The sequence below is a fragment of the Meleagris gallopavo genome, chromosome 6 (assembly GCF_000146605.3).
Source record: "Meleagris gallopavo isolate NT-WF06-2002-E0010 breed Aviagen turkey brand Nicholas breeding stock chromosome 6, Turkey_5.1, whole genome shotgun sequence".
NCBI lineage: Eukaryota > Metazoa > Chordata > Aves > Galliformes > Phasianidae > Meleagris > Meleagris gallopavo.
In genome coordinates, this window is record NC_015016.2 from 29,156,484 (window position 1) to 29,170,395 (window position 13,912).

A 13,912-nucleotide genomic window follows, 5' to 3' on the forward strand; every position below is an offset into this window, starting at 1 on the left:
TAATCAGCCCACTGCTCTAGGGCAGACAGTACTGCAGAGCAGAGCTGCTAGGTCATACCTGTACCTTAGACCCTCCAGCTCACAGTCCTTTCCTCACAACCCTATTACATCAACACTTTCAGGATACAGTGAAAGACAGACACTTTTCTAAAATTAATTAAATAAAAAAAAAACCCTGCATAGCTGGACTGGAGTATTGTTTCATGTATCAAATAATTAATGTTTTAAAAACCTAAGTGAAAAATCCTGCCTTTCATTTCAGTAGTTATGAACAGAGATATGAGTTACAAGTATGGCTCAAGGGAAATACAGAACTTACCACCTTCATCACCAGTCAGTTTAAACCTGAGGTAATATGTAGCTGTTATATTCATGTCACTGTACTGATGTTATTAAATCTGAGATAGTAAGAAGATGCCAAAGTAACATTCATCTAATCTGACTTGCGTGGGTGATACTATTACTGTGAAGACAAGCACTATAATGTCTCTGCTTCAACTATAGTCTAGTCTTGCTATTGCATATTCTTTAATTCTGAGTACGTACTCACTTCTTCCAGAAGCTTATTGTTTGATTTAGTGGATAACAGAGATTGTCAAAGTAAGGCAATTGTTCTATATGTTCTATCTTCCCAAAACACATCAAAATGAACCCTGAATCATAACTTACTCATCTTTGCAGAGCTGTTTGATGTCCATCAATGTAGTCTCTGAAGGGGATTTATGAATTTCTTCTCACATTCTCTTAATGGAAAAAGAAGTGGTGCTAACATTAGTCATTTCCACAACTGAGGAGCTATTAACCTCACAAATGCACACCACTTCTGAGCAGTTGTATGCAGATGCATATAGTAAGATGCTTTTTGGATAACCTTTCATCTTTTTGCTTGTTCTGATCACAAGTCTCAGCTGGAGTGATTGAAGACTTTGTACTTCTACGTATTAGGGCATAGCGTGGAAACCACCCAGAACTGATCTCTTGCACAGGCTTGTAGTGACTCACATCGAATCACTGAGCCCCAAGAATCCAAATCTACTTGGAGTAGTTCTTCTATGAAGCTGTCATCTTCTCCACACCTTTCACACCTTTACAGTGCTAGTGCACTGTACTTGAGTAGCAAGTAACTTTTGGCAGTTTCCATGGCCACACAGCATACTTGTTGCACAACTACCTTTTGGTTTCTCCTTCCTCCAAATCTCTGCCTGCTCCAGATGTCAGCAAGGAGGGAAGAAATTTCTCTGGCAGCTGCAGGTTGGCATGTGCACAGTCACTGTGTGAGAGATGTGCCTACAACTTGGCTGCATGTGGGAGCTGCAGGGCGTTGGAGCATCTAATCTGCAGACCTATCTTTTGACACTCTAGCTGCAAAATTGAGACTGTATTAGTTGAACATTTGAGAAGTAACTTATTTCAAAGGACTGGAAGAGGGTTTTGGGGAGTGACTAAAACACCTTTCTGACTCCAAGTGTGTTCCGCTACTCTGCAGTTTTCTGTAAAGTCTTTTCAGAAGTCATGCAAATGTTACACTTCCTAAAAATATACTTGTACAAATTGTTTTTTAAGTTTAGTATTTTTTTAATTACAAATGCCTAAAATAAGTTTGATTTATTTCAGTTTTAGTCATGCACATTTTAATGTAACGTGCTGTTGTTTTTCTGCAAGGCTCGGACTGGACGTACCACTATTGTGATTGCACATAGATTGTCTACCATCAGGACTGCTGACACTATTGCTGCATTTGAGAAAGGCATTGTGGTTGAACAAGGAACTCACAGTGAACTCATGTTGCAGAAGGGAGTCTACTATTCTCTTGTCATGCAGCAAGTAAGGGCAAATCATTTACCATTTTTATCCATTTCATCAAGCTGTGTCATTTCTTCTGGATGCTAGCCTATTGTTGTGCCATTACACACCCAAACATTTGGCCCATAAATAACAATGGCCATTTGCTTGAAGCAGCAGCAGTCATGAGAAATGATTTTCACTCTTATTTCTTCCTGCTCAAAATGTCTTTTGATCATATATCCTGAATTCTCACTAGAGCGGTAGCAATAACGTTCAAGATGATGGTACATCAGAAGAAGATGAAGAAACTGAAGCCGAGGAATATGAGGAAAATGACAAAAGTAGTTCTGTGGAGAAACTGAACCTTAAAGATCAATTTGAAGAACCAGTGACAACTGGTAGAGGCAGCATTCGTAGAAGGTCCAGCAGATACAAGAGTAAAAGATCTTCTTCCAAGAAAAAGTCCTCTAAAAAGAAGAAAAAAAAAGAACTGGAGGTTGGTATTAAAACTTTCACTTAGATTTTAGTGATTGTATGTAAGCATAATCATAAAGCATGTAATTTTAATTATTTTTAGATAGCTGACAGTCATGTAACCTTTCCTCTGATCCTACCACAGGCTGTACTCACCAGGTTGAGTATTTGCCCCAGGAATATGAGGTAATCATGTACATCTTACCAAAACTTCACTTCAACATTATGAATGTAGTGAGATAAATGTAAAGTTGGGGAAAGTTTTGTTGTTGATTTGTCAAACTTCTTATAACTAGGAACATTATTTCAGGGTCAATGAAATTTTAATTCTATCCAATTAAAATGTGAGATTTCAGTTGCAAGATTCTTCTTTACCTCGTAGTACTCACCACTGCAAATATTAGTGGATAATATAATCTATGGGATGTGCATGCTAAGCTTTAATGCACTTTTGAATATCATAGTGCATGTGTTTCAAAAAGAAAAAAATATATTAAGACTGTAAAATTTTGAATTGTTAATAAAACAACTCTATCTCCCCCAGCTCTGCTTTCCTGCAGCCTCTCAATGTCTGACTTAGTATACGCTCTCAAAATTCAGTTTGGAGATTTTCATTCAAATAGTACACTTTAATTGACCAATATCAAATAAGTATAAATTCATGAAATTTTAAAAGCAAACCTTGATTTGTCAAAGTTGAGTAAAGCTTGCTGACTACAGTTCATAGAAGAGTTTTAGTGATCTCTGGGTTAGACTAAAGGTAGGCAGGTCAAAAAAAGCTTAACTTTCCTATTTTGACTGCTTGGATTGCAGTATTTTTTCACGTAAAATGCACTGAAAAAGTGGAGAGGAGTTGTGTGTTGTTTTTTTTTTTAATTATTAATTGGGGTTTTTGTTTGTTTTTCGTTTTTGTTTGTTTGTTTTTAACTTCAGTACCCTCAAATTGAAGAAATTCTGAAGCAAAAATCTTGAATTCTTGGAAATCCATGAAATTTTAGATTTCATCTGGATTCCAGCAACATCTGATTATTTAATCTACTTTTATAAACCTTTGTTTACTTTGTATCTATATTCATTCTCCTTTGAGTATGAATTCTGGCTAACACATACTTCAAACAATATGAAGGAACTGATTGATTCCTGTTATCGCAAGAAGATACGTATCTTCAGAAAAGAAGACTCTTTATTTACTATAGTTTAAGACTTCATTTCAGAATGTTGTGGACATTCATGCTTATGAATTATTCATCACTTTCACAAATTTAAGAAATCAAATGTTGAGCTGTTGTAATTAATTATTAAAAAAAAATCAGTCCGCTTTCATGGCTGAGGCTTTAGCCACCCTAATTTGGCGTCTGAAGCACTGCATAAAATAACCAGGAAACCAGTAGTTTACCATAACTCTGCCTTACATTTTGTCCCATTTCCAATATTTTCAGTTTTTGCTTTTCCAAAACTGCTCCTGTGAAGGCACAGGCACTTGAATAAATAAGTAAAGCAGAACAGGGCATTTTTATACTTTCAAAGGAGATATAGGTTAACTCACTGTTGTACATGCCTCTTTCATGCTCTTGGTGATGATGCATAGATGACATCTATACTCAGTTGTATTACTGCAAACCCGCTAGCATTCAGCTGAACTGGAGGGTTTTTTTCTTGGCTCTAAACAGCAAGACTTTTAGTTCTTTATAATGATGCAAGTGTTAAAGTTGCCATTCATGCCAACCAATCCTGACTTGCAATGAACTGTACTGGCCGTCATTCTCTCCTCATAACTTAGCTGTTTGTTACATTTTTGTCTTCAAACTTTTACTGTGCTGTTGAAGTTCTGGAATACAGAGAAGCAAAGCTACAGATCTCCAGCATGCTTGTTCACTTGGAGTGCAAAGAGAGGGCTTTCAGTAGTCTTTCTTTATGAAGACAGTTCACTACTCAAAACCTAATGAACTCCTGCTGCCTGGGGATTTTCATGTTCTGCAACTTTCCAAGGAAAACTTGCAGTCTTCTCTTTCTTGTAGGAAGAAAATCTCCCTGCTGTGCCTTACTCAAGAATCCTGGCTCTGAATAAACCTGAGTGGCTATATGTACTACTGGGAGTGATTGCTGCTGCTGTCTCAGGGGGGGTCCATCCTGCATTTGCCGTTATATTTGGAAAAATCATTGGGGTAAGTTTTTGCAAATGGGCTGCAGTCTTAACTTCAATCATGCTCTGCCAGTATGCAAGGTTGGATGAGACTCATTTGTGTAAATGTAGGTCCCTTGTCTCTCCTAAAGGTATCTGAGGTATCCAGGAGCATGTAGAAAGGTGTTGGATGTCTGTTTAGAAAACAGAAATTAGTAATGCTGCTCCAAAATAGTAATATCTCCTATTTTATTATTTTTGTCCATAATGTCAGAGAAGGATGTCAGTAGTATGGCAGTAGACATTGAACCTTCCTGCCAATATTCCATGCTGTTTTGTTGATGTGTGACAGATGGCAGCAGAGGGGCAGTCTGACAGACTGGTGTCTGACATCAAAGTGAGTATGATGCAAAGATACAAATTTGTATTCCCCTATGCAGAAAAAGTGGCACCCATTGACATTTATTAATGCTCGTTAAATGTTTATGGAGATCAAATGGTGGATGTTAGAGCAATGAAGTGATAGGTGATGCATTTCTGGAATGGGAACAGCAATATGAAAGACATTCTGGATAGCTGTAGAAGGCTGTCATACCATAAAACGAAGAGCATCTTGGTCAGTTCATTGTCGATTAGCACCAGGGAACTGTGTACGGAGCTAAGTGTCATTTTCAGTGAGTTGGAAATGATTGTGGCAGCACAGTTTACTCCAAATGGATCTCACGAATGTTCACACAGCAACAGAAAGAACCCCATATTCAAGTTTGTGAGAACCTGTTGAACAAATACGAAACTGAAGGCAGCAGTTTCCTGGATCGCGTTATTTCTAGTGACAAGATGTGCTGTCACCACCACGAGCCAGAGTCAAAATGGCAGTCTGTGGACTGGCAACATGTGAATTATCCATCAAAGAAGTTCAAGATGCAGCCCTCAGTGGGTAAAGTGATTCTTGTGGTTTTTTGGGATAGGAAAGGAGCAGTCATTCTGGATTTCCTGGAGCCTAGACAGACCACTGACTCTGACAGCTACGTTGCAACACTGACTAAGATGAAGGCTCCAATTGCCAGGATCAGGCCAGAGAAGATAATCTTTCTCTTGCCAGGCCCCGTGCCGTTTAGAAGACCATGGAGCATATGGAGGCTGAGCACGTTCATCTGGAGGTCATAGTCTGGAACTAACAAACAGCAACAATGACCATGAAGAAGACAATGATGACATGGTCTGCCTCTCAGGCATCCTTTTATGCCTGCTGGGTTTTCAGGTGCACTGTCCCAAGGCTGTAAACAAGTTTGCAATACCAAGTTTGTCAATCATAAGTTTGAATCAAAAACTTTCTTGCAGGAAAGGTAGGTTGTTTTTTCTGCAAAGCAAGACTATCACGTGAGAGAACAGGATCTCATACTCACTGATATCAGCCTTCAACTGGTTATCATGGTGGTAGCCTTGCACTACAAGTCTTTGAGGCACACCAAGCACACCCCAGAAAGTCAGTGTTTATTGCTGGTCCTTTACAAGGCTCTTGTTCATTGCTGGTAAAAATGCACAGCTAATGATGGTGACTCTGTTGAAAAATTAGTGTTTTGTAGCTGAGAATTTGCTCTATCAAATGATGTTATTGTGCTCTTTGCATCTGTTGGAGTTTCCATGGAAATAAATAGGAGGCATTACTTCCAGTGCAACCTACATACATTCTCTCTAATTGAAATGTTTTGTCTATTTTCCATTCTCCTTAGGCCTCAAGCTGGTCTTGTAAATTCATCAGGTTTGTTTCAGTGGTGTTCACACCTTTTGCTTAAGCTTGCCCCTAAAGCTTTTGATATTATTTTTGGTTTTTACTTAAATTCTTAGAAGATAGCTCAGATAATTCTGAAAGATACTGATAACGGACTTTGGAAACAAATTGCTGCTTCTCATTATGAGGGGATGGGAGTCTCCTGTGCATTTCCTACCTCGAACTTTGAAACTTACCAGTGCAGGTACAGTGACCATCTTGGAGAAGACTGGGAGGAGAACCTGACGGAAAATTGTAGGATTTCTAGGCAGCTTGATGGCTGATGGATTCTGTTGCTCCAACAGACAAATCAACTATTATTTTTCATTGGAAGTGATCCTCTAGAGGTGGGGTGCAGTGTGACTGCACTTGGCTGACAGAAGAAAGGAAGAATATCTGGAGCCGGTGGACTGACTTACTTAGATGTAAGCTAAACGGAAAGCTGAAATGTCTTCTGGCCTTCAACAGAAAATTGAGTGCAGTCTCATTTCAAGATCCAGAATATATGCTATGAGAAATTAAAGCGGACAAGTTTCTTGAGATGAAGGTTGGTTTATGTAGCTGGCAGCCACTGCATATGTATTCATTGAGTTGTTGGTTTTTTTTTTTTTTCTCCTGTACAGGCTTTTCAAGAAAAAGATCCAGAAAGGAGGAATAAAAACACTTTGGTACTTTCTCTAATGTTTCTTTTACTTGGAGTGATTACCTTAGCAACATACATAATCCAAGTAAGTGTCACTGTGCTGAAATGTTAGAAGGTTTCAACTCTCCAGTAGACTGCAGGTATAACTCATATCAGTGCACTTTGAGAAGCATCAAGCAGGGCTTATGAAAACATGCATAAATGCCAGGGCTGTTCCTGAGATGCATGATTTGTATTTATGTACTTGCTTAAATATATGGCTATGTTTTCTGTTGGTTTAAATAAACACAGCTCCACTGAAGGCAGTGTGGATTCAGAATGACTGAAAAGGTTTTGGGCCAGGCCACAGAAGTCAAAGTCTGACATTTCTAACTGACAATTTGCAGACTCTTGCAAAGTAAATACAAAATAGGCTCTTATCCTTGCAGAAAGCATTTTTCATACCAACAAAGAAACACATAATTTGCTGTCCTCTTACTACTCTTTCATAGCTTGCAGGAAATACTGCATATTGATGTCTGTATAATAAAGTGCACTGGTACAAGGCAAGTGGATGCCCTGGCAGTGGTTGGAACAGAGGCCAACAATTAGATAAGCTGATTTATCTTGTGATACTGCTGAGGAATATGGAGAAAGCATTACAATAAAGATCCTGCCTTCTTTGTCATGTTGCTCCCTTTCTGAGGAAAAACAGTTTCAGGTTCCAGGAATGCGAATGGCACTCTTCCCAAGACTTACACATGCGCAGAGGATTGTAGGAGACTTTTTGATGTAATTGCTTTTACTGTGTGGCTTTGTAAACAGAGATGAAACATCAGATGAGAAACTGTGACTGTTTTTTCCCTGCAGGGATTCATGTTTGGAAAGTCTGGAGAAATACTAACAATGAGACTGCGTTCTTTGTCCTTCAAAGCATTACTTCAGCAGGTATGAATTATGCAGCAGGGGTGTCATGGGAGCCAGATGGCTTTTGCAGGGCTTGCAAGGTACTTGTACTTGTTTGCTTACAATTGTGCAGCCTGAAGAGGAAAAAAAAGTCTCTTCTGCCACTAGCTTAGAAAAAATGCAACTTTCCTGAGTCTTCTATTCCACGTACAACTCAGCTCTGCTGCAAATAGTCCAATTTTGAAATACTGTCGCTGCAAACGTGCACATTTCTCACATGCTAATGTACACATGGTTTGCAGCTGTTTGTGTTTAGCCAGATTCCTGTGAGGACAACCAAAAATTTAATCTCCATTTGCTTGAAGGTTATGATGCAAGTATATAATATGTGGACTTAACTCTGTAGGTTTAAATGTATGTATTGCAATCTATAGCAAATAGGCAGTCTAGTTAATTTTCAATGCAGAAATTCAATTTTCCCTATTGAATCAAGAATTAATTGAGAAGAGTGAAGTTACTTGTATTAAAGCCTTCCTGTTAATCAATTCATGCAACTTCATGTTGCTTCATAGTAGTTTTGAGAATGCACAACTTAATGCACCATGCACCTGCTGGAGACGTTCAGCAAGAGCCTGGTTGTTCACAGAATCATCTGAAAGGGAGTAGGTGAGGGAAAATTCAAGTGATTAAAAATATCGCCCATTGCCATTGGAAAGACAAAGAGGAAATAAAACCCAAATCTACAAATATGCAAATTTGCAACCTATAAAAAGAGAGTATATTAACATCTTCAGTCAAAGGATGACTGGGTACAAAGGGATTATAATAAAACTTGCCTGACATTTGGAGGAATTTTACATTACCTTTATTGTTATTCTACTGGAAATATCTAATTTATCACACTCTTAAGTTTTTTCCTTTACTTGGAAGGTTAGTAGTAGTAGTAGCTATCCATCACTGATTTGTACTTCCATTTCCATTTATGCTACATTATCTGGAAACATTTAGTCATTTTACAGTAATCCTGATTATCTGAAACATTATAAGAACATGTGGCTTTGTAAAACAAAAATTTTGTAACTATTTTGTAGGAGATTGGATGGTATGATGATCAGAAGAATGCTGTTGGAGTTCTGTTAACTCGACTTGCTACAGATGCTTCCCAAGTCAAAGGGGTACGTTGATTCTTTCATGTTTGTATTTTTTTTTTTTAGTATTTTTTCTTTACCAATATTAATTGCCATTGGCAAGGGACGCTGAGATTATTTCAGAATGCAGGGTAATAAATCTACCCCCATAGGCCGTCAGGTACATTTAAAAATCATGTTGTTGACACTGTAGGAATGATTTCTGATTGATAATTTGAAATCTATTAAAAATGCAGCAGATATTCATGACTTTTCATTGTCCCTTTGCATACTTTTAAACTAAACATACAGCTGTAGACCATTTCACTATGCAAGTGAAATCTGTGTGTGTGCTGAGGACCAGAATTGGTGGACTCCAGGTTTTAGTATCATATACTGTGTATCATCGGGGTGCCTTGAAGGCCACAGCTGCAGATGCTGCAGACTCTTACTGACCTTAATGAAGACAATTCTTCCTGTCCCTTACCAAACATGCTTCACACACAAGGAGGCCAAATGGGAAGAAATGGCATAGCATTAATAAAGAACACTAGAGAAGGAAATACCCAAGAGAGGAGATGACTCAAGGTACTAATTTTGAACAGGAGGACTCTGGACATGGGCAGGAGAATGTGGCAAATCCTGCACAGTTCCAGCACCTACTGCTCATTTCATCAGCATTCCTTGTCCTACAGGACTTGCAAGAGAGGCATTTGTTATTTTTAAGATGACTTTGTTTCTTTCAAACCTGTAAATCAAAAACTTTTTAATCCTTGCATTTTTCATTGTCAGTAGATTTTTGTTTGTTTTCTGTCCTCTTTCCTTATGGGCTAATATTATTAACAGGCTTTGACAAAACTTATTGTGTCATTTAAAGTTCAATGCCACTGAAGTAAATTGGAACTACATCACCATGCAGGGCAGAAGTAGAAAAAATAGGTACGCAGGGTCATGTGACTATAAAAGCCAACCAAGGGCATGAATTTTTCTCCAAGGCTAGTGTGTTCTCTGGAGCACTCAGTATGTCAGTAAGTGCGTGCTTCATGCTGTGCTGGCTGAAGTTTCCAAATCCATCTTTATGTGCAGCCCTTGGAACATATGGCAGCAATTCACCTTGGCATTGGTTTAATTATTACTATTTTAAATTGTGTTGAACAAGAAAAGTCTTTTTAGGGCAGGAAAGTCTTTGGCAAAGGAAAAGAATGTTGTTTCCTGCCCAAGGATTTTTGTTTTTCCATCAAGCCAAATTGTGGAAGATGAACTGTATCCACAGGGCTGTTTTCAAACCTTTTTTCTTCTGCATGTCAGAAGCCATCCTGATGCTGGCTGCAAATCATGTCTCTTTTTGAAGTACCTAGATGAGAGGGTTATACAGGCTGGGAGAAGATAGGAATTCTTCAGTATGAGTTAGTATTTTTTCCACTCATCACCTGCTGAGGTGAAGCACTGCAGTGTGGCCAAATTGGGTTTGGGTTCCCAGAAAAAGAGCAGCATAAGGACCTGAGGATGAGTGGTTTCCACTGCTGCTGATGGGATGGTTTAATGGATGGCTATCAATGGAACAAAACTCTGCTAACCTAAAACTGGGCCTCCAGCCTGCTTCCCTGCAACAGTGCTGCAGTCTCCTGAGCCTGGGTTAGTGAAAGAGGTCTGTGTATGACAGTATGTGTGTTTCATTAGACATTTGGCATGAGCAACTCTTCAGACATCCTTAACCTCACTTGAAGGTGCCTGAATGCTGGCAGATAAGAGGAATGTTGAGGAACTGTTACATAAGTAGATGCACAATGTCAGTGCATGTTACCACCCATGATCTAGTTTTCCAGCTGAACTGCTGGCCTTGAGTAAATAGTAATTTCGAGTGGTGATATAACTAAGAAAATCTAATGATGGATATCTTGGGGTTTCTGGGATTTTCTTAGGCAACTGGAAGCCGACTTGGACTGATGACTATGACTGTCTTTACCCTTCTGACTGCCGTCATTATTGCTTTTGTGTACGGCTGGCAGCTGACTTTGCTTATCCTGGCCTGCATTCCTTTCGTTATTGCTGCAAATGCTGCAAATGTTAGCTCTGTGTCTGGTCATGCAGCAAAAGATCAAAAAGCTTTGGAGGAGGCTGGAAGAGTAAGTTCTCCAATTTTAACTACAGGGTTATGGTGTGAGATCACTTTTAAGGACAACATTGTTGCTATATTACAGCTGACTCAATTATCTAAGATAAATGAAGTGGAGAGAAGAGAGGGCAGGATGGGGGATGAAGGGAATGTTTATATATCCCCGAGGAAAACAAAACATAGATAACATAAAACATCTGTAAATAAAAGTGCATTTGAATGCCTCCACAGCTGTAACAGCAGCAGCCCCAGTACTGCTATGTTTTGGGCCTGTGCTGTAGCTAGAAGTGTCGCAGGGCTCAGCCGCCAAGCACCAACACAACTTTTTTTTTTTTTCCAATTCCATCATAAAATGCAAACTATTTATGTACATATGAGGTCTAGGGTACTGCCTTCATTTACCTGATAGTGCTTTTCCAGGAGGCAGAATTGCTCTATGAAAAAATGCACATTGTCTAGATGATTGGGATTTATTCTTATTACATAGGGTTTATCTGCTGGGATTGTGACTTATGGGACAGGGCAAGGGCTGCTGACACTTTCTGTGTCCTGACCCAAAGGCTCAAAACTGAAGTACTTTGTCGTCTTCAGTCTCCCCTTGTCTTGTACTGACCTGGGGGTGAGTAACTTCATTGCTGTAACAGACCTCAAGCTCTTTTCCTAAAGTAAATACTTTCTGATCTAAACTAATGAATGTCAGAGAAGATCAGATATTTGGGAGATATGTCATAGATGGTTGTAAGAAATTACCTTTTTTATTTTATGTATTTATTTCTTTTTTAATCTCCCAATTTAGGTTTCAACCGAATCAGTTGAAAATATAAGAACTGTTGCTTCACTGACCAGGGAAGAAGCATTCTATGAGAAGTACATAAACAGTTTGAATGGTCCATATAGGTGGGATCTTTTTTCTTTAATTCTGTTCATTAAACATTTTAAACCTTTTACTTTGTTTTAAATACACTTCTTGCAAACCATCTGATACCCACAAGATTGGGAAGGGTATTCTTTTCCATATGTGTGAAATTTTTTCACTACTTACAATTTAATATGCTTTCTTAGATGCAGTGTGGAGAAAAACATATGCAAGACTTGTCCTTTCATTATTTGAATACTTTATAAAATGCATTTTCCTGATGCTTTACACAGTATCATTTTGTGTGTATATAGAATGTAAGACAGTCAGTTTCAGTACACTGGATTAATTGGTATCAACTAAGGAATGGACAGTCAATTCGCATATCGTGCTCATTATAACACAAACCAATTTTATTTTATTTGTGTGCCTTTGAAACTTCAAATGAACTTCATATATTTCCTTTGTTTGAGCCCGTGTGCCACTGACATCTCTTTGCTGAAAGACATTCAAATCGCAAGGGATGTCAGATTTTTCTAATTCCATTTTATTTAAAAACAAAACAAGATCTGATTTGTTTTTCCTTCTTTGAGGTAAAAATATAAGAGATGGAATTGAAAATTATGCACTGCATAAACTGCCATCATCCAAAACAGTGCTAAAATTCAATATCTGGCAAACTAGCATTGCCCAGTATGTAAGTAATATGCTTGCCTGGACTGTCAGAGGTCTCTGATTTACTGCTCAGACTGAAAAGAAGATCTCCATTTCCTTAGTGATCATTCTAGACCATGAGGGCAGCATCCTCCTGGCTGATGCAGTGTGCACTGAATTAGCTACACCAAATGAAACGTCTCTAGAAAGACAAATTGAGAGAGGCTTAGTCTGAATCCTTGTGGGAAAAGTCAGCAATATGTCCCTGTTCCAAACTGGGATAAGAGGTCTCTGCATGGATGGGAAGAGCTGGCTGCAGTCTACAGGCAGCCCTTGGCTGGGCTGAAGCCTGCCCATTTCTCAATAACTGGATGATCCAGCTTATTAAAATGCGGGCTTTTTTTAATCTGCTCCAGTGATCTGCCCTGCTATAGGAAAGCAAAGGTCTCAATTCAAGATAGCATAACTGAGGATCTCATTACTCCAATTTTATGTCCTATGGACAACTCTATGTCACAGTGTAAGATGCTTTCAGGATCAGAGTGTGTTGCTTGAAAACTTTAACCCAGAAATCTGGTCATCTCCCAGCTACTGTCTGTTGTTTCTATTTTACAAATTATTTATGGAAAATGTCTTCCTTTCACAGAGATTCTCTAAAAAAAGCCCCTTTGTATGGATTTACCTATGGAATAGCTCAGTCTGCAAACTACTTCGTTAATGCAGCAGTCTTCAGATTTGGGGCATGGCTCATTGCTCGTTGTTTGACTAACTTTGAAAATGTATTTATGTGAGTATTTTTTGTGAAGGTAAAATGGGTATATATGGGATAATGATTTCAGTGTGTGCTTATTTAATCTATTTACAGAGGTAATGGGATGTGGAGACTGCCGAATTTGCAGTCCGGTTGGGAGCAGTTTGGGCAAAAGAGTTGTTTTGAAGATAGGCTCCACTGCCCACATACACACTTGTGTCTACACGCAGTGCATCATCTCTGGAGGAGTCTTTACTGTTTCATGTTTCTTCCAAGCAGAGGGTTTTACTGTGACTCTACTACTGATCTATAAAATAGTAATTAATGACATATCTAAAGAGACTAAGAACTTTATTTTTGAAGGTTTATTTTACATGTGAAGAAAGCAGCATGTTCCACCAGAAACAAGTGATTCTTTATCTTTTGTTTTTAGAGTCTTCTCTTCTGTCATATTTGCAGCAATGAATGTTGGTCAGTCTGCTTCCCTGGCACCAGATTATGGCAAAGCTAAAGTTTCAGCTCAAAGAATCTTTCATCTTTTGGATAGAAAACCTCAAATTGATAGTTACAGTGAAGAAGGTGAAAAATTGGTGAGTTTCTTCAGAAAAACCTTGAATGACATTATTAGTAATGCTTTATTGTCTCCAACTGCATTTGCACTGCCTCATGTTTTGTAGAGCATCACTAAAGACAGACACTGTATAAAATAGTGTTACCGCCTTGCTAGT

At 38.6% G+C, this 13,912-nt stretch overlaps 1 protein-coding gene across 2 annotated transcripts in view; it reads left to right on the forward strand.

Annotated features, from left to right (window-relative positions):
• ABCB5 (ATP binding cassette subfamily B member 5) overlaps positions 1-13,912 on the forward strand; it is a 39,680-nt gene that overhangs the window by 20,152 nt on the left and 5,616 nt on the right. For both annotated transcript variants that reach the window (XM_010712758.3, XM_010712757.3), the window contains exons 16-25: positions 1,663-1,824; positions 2,042-2,281; positions 4,278-4,424; positions 6,776-6,880; positions 7,645-7,722; positions 8,772-8,855; positions 10,730-10,933; positions 11,720-11,820; positions 13,080-13,220; positions 13,618-13,774. In XM_010712758.3, coding sequence (XP_010711060.1) covers positions 1,663-1,824; positions 2,042-2,281; positions 4,278-4,424; positions 6,776-6,880; positions 7,645-7,722; positions 8,772-8,855; positions 10,730-10,933; positions 11,720-11,820; positions 13,080-13,220; positions 13,618-13,774 — 1,419 coding nt within the window. The remainder of the gene's footprint in view (positions 1-1,662; positions 1,825-2,041; positions 2,282-4,277; positions 4,425-6,775; positions 6,881-7,644; positions 7,723-8,771; positions 8,856-10,729; positions 10,934-11,719; positions 11,821-13,079; positions 13,221-13,617; positions 13,775-13,912) is intronic.